The 9,005-nt window shown below is 33.1% G+C and overlaps 1 protein-coding gene across 1 annotated transcript; it reads left to right on the top strand.

The window, feature by feature from the left end:
* Positions 1-1,913: 1,913 nt before the first annotated feature.
* LOC25481338 (rust resistance kinase Lr10) lies at positions 1,914-4,023 on the top strand. Its single transcript, XM_024774155.2, has 2 exons — positions 1,914-2,674; positions 2,797-4,023. The coding sequence occupies exons 1-2, from the start codon at positions 2,056-2,058 to the stop codon at positions 3,906-3,908; spliced, it is 1,731 nt and encodes a 576-aa protein (XP_024629923.2). The 5' UTR covers positions 1,914-2,055; the 3' UTR covers positions 3,909-4,023.
* The last annotated feature ends 4,982 nt before the right edge of the window (positions 4,024-9,005 follow it).

The raw sequence follows: 9,005 nt of genomic DNA, 5'->3' as shown, positions 1-9,005 counted from the left end.
TCAGTTTTTTTTTTTGGATCAGGCGTGAATTCCAGCAAATGCATCTCCTTCCCCTTAAGTTTTTTAAATTTTTTTTAATTCAGAAATTATACATGTGGCATGCCACACATACGTTGACTGGTCAAAATTGGACAAAAGGACTAATATTGTAAAGGTGCTAAAACATAAGGGATTAAATTTGTCATTTTATTTCATAGGGGGTTAAAATCGTAACTTTTTTAAACTGATTTTTAAATTGTTTTTATTTCTTTTTATTTGTTTAATTTATAAAATAATTATGTGGCATTTTTTTAATCAGTTTTTTTTTTGGATCAGGCGTGAATTCCAGCAAATGCATCTCCTTCCCCTTATGTTTTTTAAATTTTTTTTAATTCAGAAATTATACATGTGGCATGCCACACATACGTTGACTGGTCAAAATTGGACAAAAGGACTAATATTGTAAAGGTGCTAAAACATAAGGGATTAAATTTGTCATTTTATTTCATAGGGGGTTAAAATCGTAACTTTTTTAAACTTAAGGGACGAAAAGTGCACTTTAGCCATATATTTTATGATAATTCGAATAACAATTAGTATGCTAATAAATAAATTGCATTGTAAAACGGTGGAAATGGGAACGAAGCACAGTAGGAAGTTTCGATTTTTTGATCAGACAGGAAGTTTCATTGTCGCATAAGTGAGTGGGCAGCAAGAGATATAAAATATGAGAAATTAGTGATTTTTTTTTAATAAATGAGAAATTAGTGATTACAGGTTGAAATTTGTAGTTTATGATTTTTCAATCTGGTTTAATATTTAATTTTAAAAGTTAACAATTGTAGGGTTGGTTTTAGACCTTGAAACGTGCTACTCTCAAATGTTCAATTCTCTCCCGTCAATTTCAGCAGCTTAGATTGAATTCACAAAAAAAAAAAAAAAAATTAAAAAGTTAACAAAACTTGAAAATTGTTATAAATATTAATGGTGGATGTCCAAATAAAAAATGGATATATGGATCGTACTACTAGATTATTAGGCTTAGTACATAAGCTACTCTATTTCCCATACCCATATGTGGAGGGAGATGAGAAGGAAATCATAAATGAAGTGGGAACCATGGGCAAAATTAACATCTCAATGTCGTGCGTATGCTTGGCTTTTGCGCAAATGGATTTTGTCGTGCTTTAGTCTATGACTTTTTCCCACATGGTTCGTTGCAAAAATGCATTTCTCCCCAGAACAACAAAGATGATTTCCTTGGATGGGATAAGTTGCAACAAATTGCGCTAGGCATAGCAGATGGCATTGAGTATTTACACCAAGGTTGTGATCAAAGAATTCTACACTTTGACATCAATACTAATAATGTCTTGCTAGATGACAATTTCACTCCCAAAATTATTGATTTTGGTTTGGCTAAGATGTGTTCGAAAAATCAAAGTAGGCTAATTGTCTTTATTTCTTTCTTCGCTTCTTGGTGGTTGGCTTTTGCCTTGTAAATATTGTGACGAATTCTGTTTGTATTTTGGTGTTTCTTCTTTGGCACAACTTATGCTAGGAAGGCCATTTTTGTTTTATATTGCATTTTAGCCTCTTCAATAAAAAAACTGCACAAATGGATTTTGGTTACCACATCTTCACTAAAAACCTCAATACATAAGTTATGCGTCTTCCACTTTATATGTTGTTCAATATCAATTTTTATTTAATATGAAACTTTAATCGACACCCGAAGCACTATAACAAATTCTGCCGGTCCAAGGTCAAAGTCATCACAATATTGAATTGGACTTGGAAGTTTTCATTCATACATTACCGTTTTAAATTAATAATTCTCTTGAGATTATTCTCACACTAGAGATAATACAAAATAGAAAACTGTCTTTCTTAAGGTCAAAGTCATCATAGCATTGACTTGGACTTTGAAGTTTTCCTTCATACTTTACCATTTTAAATTAATAATATTCATATCATATAGCATTGTCTTGGACCTGGTAATTTGAGTTCTATTTACCATCACCGTTGCCCCTTGGTCATTTGCTTTTTTTTTTTTACATCAAAAAAAAGTGTGAAATGATTTGCAATCAGAGTTCTTCCTTCATAATAGCAATATCATTGCTAATATCTTTGCTTGGTAATGGCCTTCCATCCATTGGATGTCCTTTCAATCTATCTTGTACACATGATAACAAGATTCTTGAACTACCTGCTTATCCAGTCCCAATAAAACTCCTCATAAGGGACATTAACTACACATCGCAGGTATTGGAAGCACGTGATCCCGAACACTGTTTTCCACGACTCTTACTTCAGCCCAATTTCTCTTCATCAATTTTTCCTTTTCGGATTATTGATGGTTCTAGGTTTCCTGTGCTATACAATGAGTTTACCCATATTAGTTTCTTTGATTGTTCTTCACTAGGGCAGCGTTATCTTAGATGGGTCCATTCGCAGCAGGATATGATTTCTTGTCCAATTTATATTGCAGGATTTTACGATGATGTCGTTGAATTGAACCTTGTATCCTGCACCAAATTGTCTCAACGAGTTTCTCCCCTTATTCTTTCGGATGAATCTGTATATGGGATACAACAAAACTCAATCTTATTATCATGGTCGGGAACAACAATTGACAAAGGATGCTTAGAATGTAAGCACAAATCAAAAAAGAAGATTATTTTATCCTCTGCAGGTGAGATGCCTTCATTTTTATACCTCATTTGGTTTGATTTTGGTGTTGGTTCAGATTTAAGAGGAAATCTTTTAATTATGCATCTGAGAATTATTTAATGATATTGAATGTTTAATTTGTAGGTGTAATCATTGGCTCAACTGTCCTTGTTCTTCTATTTGGTTCCATTTTTCAAATATATAGATATGTTAAGATGAAAGGCGAAGATCATACAAGAATTGAAAACTTTTTGAAGGATTACAGGGCTTTAAAGCCAACTAGGTTCTCTTATGCAGACTTGAAGAGAGTTACAAATAAATTTAAAGATAAGATAGGGGAAGGGGCTCATGGAGCTGTTTATAAAGGTAAATTATCGAACCAAATTCTAGTAGCCGTGAAGATTCTTAATAATGCAGAGGGAGATGGGAAGGAATTCATAAATGAAGTGGGAACCATGGGCAAAATCCACCATCTCAATGTCGTTCGTTTGCTTGGCTTTTGCGCAGATGGTTTTCGTCGTGCTTTAGTTTATGACTTTTTTCCAAATGGTTCGTTACAGAAATTCATATCTCACCTGAACAACAAAGATGATTTCCTTGGATGGGATAAATTGCAACAAATTGCTCTAGGCATAGCTAATGGCATTGAGTATCTCCACCAAGGTTGTGATCAAAGAATTTTACACTTTGACATCAATCCTCATAATATCTTGCTAGATGACAATTTCACTCCCAAAATCACAGATTTTGGTTTGGCTAAGATGTGTTCGAAAAATCAAAGTAATGTATCCATGACTACAGCTAAGGGAACATTAGGCTACATGGCACCTGAAGTTTTTTCTAGAAATTTTGGAAATGTCTCTTATAAGTCCGATATATACAGTTACGGTATGTTATTGTTGGAGATGGTTGGAGGAAGAAAGAATACGAAAACAACAAGTGGTGATGAAAACATACAAGTTGAGTATCCAGACTGGATCCACAATTTGTTTGAAGGAGATATACAAATCCCTATTGATGAAGAGAGAGATTTTAGAATTCCAAAAAAATTGGCAACCGTCGGTCTGTGGTGTATCCAATGGCACCCTTTACATCGACCGACAATGAAATCTGTGATAAAAATGCTTCAAGCAGAGGCGGACAAGTTAAAAGTACCAACAAATCCTTTCGGACCAACAACTAAAACTAAGACAAATTCCAATATTGTTGCAGAACGTATGAATTTGGAACTGGAGGTGATTGAAGAAATAGAATAGATATATATTAGTTATACATATTTATTGAATAATTGCTCATTGTCAACGACTTTGTTACTTTTTAATTAGGAGTTATATTTGTGAATAATATCATCTTTAAGCAAGTAACACCCAATTTATTTCTTTAAAGCCTTAAATTTTATCTATTGGCAATTTACTTCAAGTGTAAACTAAAGAATATCATCTATTGATTAAGAAATCAAATGCAGATATTGTATGTATATCATAATCAATCACGAGTTTGATAAAATAACAATCCTTAATTTGTTTCACTTTACACTTTAAAATCCACAAGTCACACCCAAACATAATGGCGGAGCTTTGTATGGGCTAAGGTGGACCACGGCCCACCCACCCAAAAGCAAAATAATTTTTTTCTATAAGAAAATTAGTAAAACATTCCTTTTTATTAAAGAAAAATACAAAAATGGTCCACCTTCTCTACTACTCAACCACGACCCTTCCTTTTCCCAGGCTCTTCTAACGCACACAATTTCCAACTTCAACTTTCCTCTTCAACTCTTTTAATGTGGCTGCCCATTCCACTTTCAAGTTACCCAATCAGTGTTGTCATAGCCGATGTGAAAGCCCTCTTCGTAGTCTCTCTCTTACTCCTTGTCTTAGTTTTTTCACTGCGAATTTGAAAGTCACCGTTGATTTGCTTTTTCGCCGTCATCAGCGTTGCTTCGAACATCCTTCATTAGAATTTCTAATTTGATTAATCTATTCTCGCTTGCCTTAATTGAAAAGTGTAAACTAATTTCTTAACCATTGGCAACGAAACAAAATGCAAATATAATTAGAGATACAACAGAAGATATATGTTTCACTAGCTCTTGATGTTTTCCCCTTTCTTTTTTGTTTTTCACTTATTTGAACAAGATGAATTGTTATAAGAAAGTAAAAGCAAAGTGGCAAAATAATTTGATATTTATAAAGTTAAAAAAAGACCATTCATAAATATATTTCATTTACTTATATTAACGATAAAATATGTTCTAGAGTTGTTAATACTATATGAGTTAATTATATTACATTTCTTGTTAAAGACAACTAAAATAAAACTAGAAAAGATACACCAAAAAAATATTATATTGCACTTTATTGTTTATTTTAGCGACCCACCCGAGACTTCTTTTCTGGCTCCGCCACTGCGGCCAAACATGTATAATTTCTGGTTTTCTTACCATTGTTACTTAATTTCCTTACCAATATACCTACCATACTTATAGTTCGAATATTGTTAATAAACGCACCATAGCAACCTATGTTCTTATTAGCTGTTTCTGCTGTAATTAAAATAAATGGAAACCTGTGATTGAACCAGCCAAATTAATTCCCGTGAGCTTAACTCAGTTGGTAGGGATATTGCATATTATATGCAGGAACCAGGGTTCGAACCCCGGACACTCCACTTCTCCACAATTAAATTGTGTGAGCTCTAGCCACTAGGCTACTTGACAAAAAAAAAAAAAAAACCAGCCAAATTAATTGTCTGCCAAAAATCTTAAATGCTGTACAATTCTGTTAAATTACCGGTGACTGAACCTGCTGTATAATCTTAACACGAATGTCAATTTCCTCCATGAATAAGAGGAGAATTTATGCGAACCAATTCGTTAAAGTATCGCAAACTAGACACCCGAATCAATTCACGGTTTACCACTTGTCAAAAGAATTATTTGACTACGATCATAAATTAATCAAATCTGCTAATCAAAATCAATATTAAAATTAATAATAGACAGGCTAGCCTAAAAAAATAATATACTTAATAAAGTGTTTCATCATCGAATGGCCCGCCATTAAATAACTTTGGTTTCTCCATTATATATTGTTTGAATAGTCTTCCATTATTATTATGAATGACCCAAGAAAAGTGGACTCAGTAGACAATCTAGAGTGAAGTTTCTGCCAAAGATATATAAAAAGGAGAGGTATTGACAAATATATTTTGGCTAAAGCGCCTTTTCTCCCTTAAGTTTCAAAAAGTTGCGATTTTGGCCCCCTATAAATAAAATTGATAAATTTAGTCCCTTATGTTTTACCATCAGAATGTTCCATCTATTTCACTTAGGATGATTTGTAAGACTACCATTTGATGTAATCAAATCTTAATAGTGAAACTACAATGAAGAGCAGTGATTTTAACATCTAGGATGATATTCCCTTATGGAATATTCCTAGTACATCAATGTTCATAGTCTCAAATGCACATTGAATATCCTTTTTGACATAATCCTTGTATATGCCTTTATTGCTTGATTGATCCATGCAAATGTACTTTCCTGGACATATATCCATGTCACATGTGCCTTGCATGACCTTGATCAAAGTTCTTGTGATTCTTGGCTTGTATAAGAACAACCTTCTGATCTCTGCTTGAACATTCTGATCTTCGAGCAACATTCTGATCTAACTTTCTGACCTCAGTGTTAGATCATGAATTCAAATGTCCTTTGATTTCTTGATTCTTGGTATGATTTAAACTTTGTTCCTGTCTTAGTAAAACACTCAAGAGCACAAGTTAAATACCAAGGAATTAATCAAAATCCATTAATTCTCTAATCATATTGGTTTATTATCTTTAAAATTAATTTAGGGATTTTGCCTCAACAATATACATATACGATATGTTATTGCTGGAGATGGTTGGAGGAAGAAAGAATACAAAAACAAACGGTGGTGAAGAAAATATACAAGTTGAGTATCCAGACTGGATCCACAATTTGCTTGAAGGAGAGATAATAATCCCTATTGATGAAGACGGGGATTTTAGATATCCAAAAATTAAAATTTGGCAACTGTGAGACTATGTTGTATCCTATGGCACCCTATGAATCGTCTGGCGATGAAATCTCTGATACAAATGCTTCACGGAGAGGGGGACAAATTAAAAGTACCAACTAATCTGTTCGAACCAACAACTACAACCAATACAAATGCTAATATTGCTGCAGAACCTATGAACTCGGAGCTGGAGGTGATTGAAGAATTATAATAGATATATTTTTTTCGAAGGAAAAAATTATAATAGATATATAGTGGTTATACATTTGTATTGAATAATTATGTATAACCACTATTGCACCGTAGAAAACTGTTTGAGATTTACACCCTCAAATATGGTACTAAGACCACTCTTAATGAAACCACTTTAATATGTATTGTTACAATTATGTTATGGTGCTGATACCACTCAAATATGGTGTTACCACTATTCTTACTTTAAGTTCTCCAAATTATCTTTATGGTACTATGACCACTCAAATATGGTGATAACACCACTTCGATTTTTTAATTTCTCCTCAAATCGAAAATATTGAAAGAATATTTATATACTGTTAAGATCATTCTTAATTCCAATGAGACATTTTTATTCCAAAATGGACTATGATCTTAAAAGTACTCTTTATTCTGAAGGGACATAAATTATTCTGAAGTACTCTTATTTCTGAAGGAACAAATAAATGGAGACGAGGAGAACAATAGCTCGTCACCACAAGATGCAGGGAGAAGAGAGAAAGAGTTATCGACAACTCAATAAAAACTCTTTGGTGTCTCTTTCGAACTAAGTGGAGTCCTCTATTTATATAGAGATTTTGTAACTGTTTTAGCAAAAATTGCGCCCAAATGCTCTAATGGATAAGATCAAACGGAAACTATCTATTAATCAGTTCAACAACACTTGTGGATAAGGTAAAAAAGAAACAAATCCACAAAAGTGGAGGAAACAAACTCATTTGATTTGAATGAAGGAAAGATAAGAAATTTAGGTGAATTCTTATTCTTATCACAACCTCCATAAGCTAAATTTATGGGAAGTGATATTCACGAATAAAAATAATAATTACTATTATTTTTATCATTATCAAGTATTTAAAATTAAATACCACAATTTAAACACCACTAATGTGTGTATTCTATCTTATGTGGGACCTCAACACTCTATTTTTTCAATTCACATAACATTAGATCGAAGTATAATTACTTGGTGTTTAATTTTATAATTTTTTCTTCCAACATCGCACCAATGTTCCAACAATCCCCCATTTGAATTTAAAAAATGGTTTCAATAATAACGTCAAAACGTTTCTATAAGGTTGCAAATAAACAAATGTTTCGCCTACAATTTGAACCTTTGGATAGCGGATAATATTATGATTTAACAATAGTAGCTTACAACATTGAACTCTATCTCAGACATAAAACCCGCACACAAACCTTTTCCTAAGGTGTATTCTAAAAACCCGTGCATTTATGGCCCTGCACGTATATCCCAGTTTTAACAAACGCTCTAGGTAATTTGTCCCGAATCCCATAGGAATCGGCCTCAATTCCGCATTCGTATAGGTGATTCTATGAAGAGTTTCTATTATCTCATCCTCATGTCGCTGCATGATTCATGCTTTCTTCATTTTCTCATAACATATTTTATCACCCCGTGACTTTTTATTACCCATTGAACTTATTTCTTGGGATCTCCAGTCATGTAGGTCGGGTTACCATCACTCGTGATCTTTAGGCATTAGTCTCATTCCATTGGATGTGTTTAGGACTTTGTTAGTTATTCCTTTCGTCAAAGGATCAATTAATTCTTCATCATTACGTACATGATATACTTTATTCGTTCCTTTTGAGAGTAGCTACCTCTCTAATACATTATGTGTTCGTGCCTTAATTATCTTCTCTTTCCATTCTAGTAACAATTCTCAATTTTCGCAATAGCTGCAGTAATATCACAATGAATTAAAACCAACGATGTCACCCACTAAGGGTTCTCAACTAGAAAGCATCATATCAACTTGATTCTTCACTAGTTTTCTCTAATGTTCTCATCCCAAATATATTCCATAGTGGACTGAGTCAATATCATTTGTTTCAACAAACAACTCCTCTAGTGATGTTCAATGTGTAGTCATTGGTCGCTAAATATTGATATGAAGGATGTTCTATTTTATATCTTGTACCATTTAAGTACAATAGGTTACACCTCATAATGTAATCCTAGAGTCATAGTCCTATTAAGGAACCTCATGACTTTTTCAATAGAATAACAATGCTTTTCATCCGTCTACTAGTAAACTTGCACAAGAT

The sequence above is a fragment of the Medicago truncatula genome, chromosome 6 (genome assembly GCF_003473485.1).
Source record: "Medicago truncatula cultivar Jemalong A17 chromosome 6, MtrunA17r5.0-ANR, whole genome shotgun sequence".
NCBI lineage: Eukaryota > Viridiplantae > Streptophyta > Magnoliopsida > Fabales > Fabaceae > Medicago > Medicago truncatula.
Note: the sequence above shows the minus strand (reverse complement) of the source record. Positions and strands in the feature narration are given on the sequence as shown.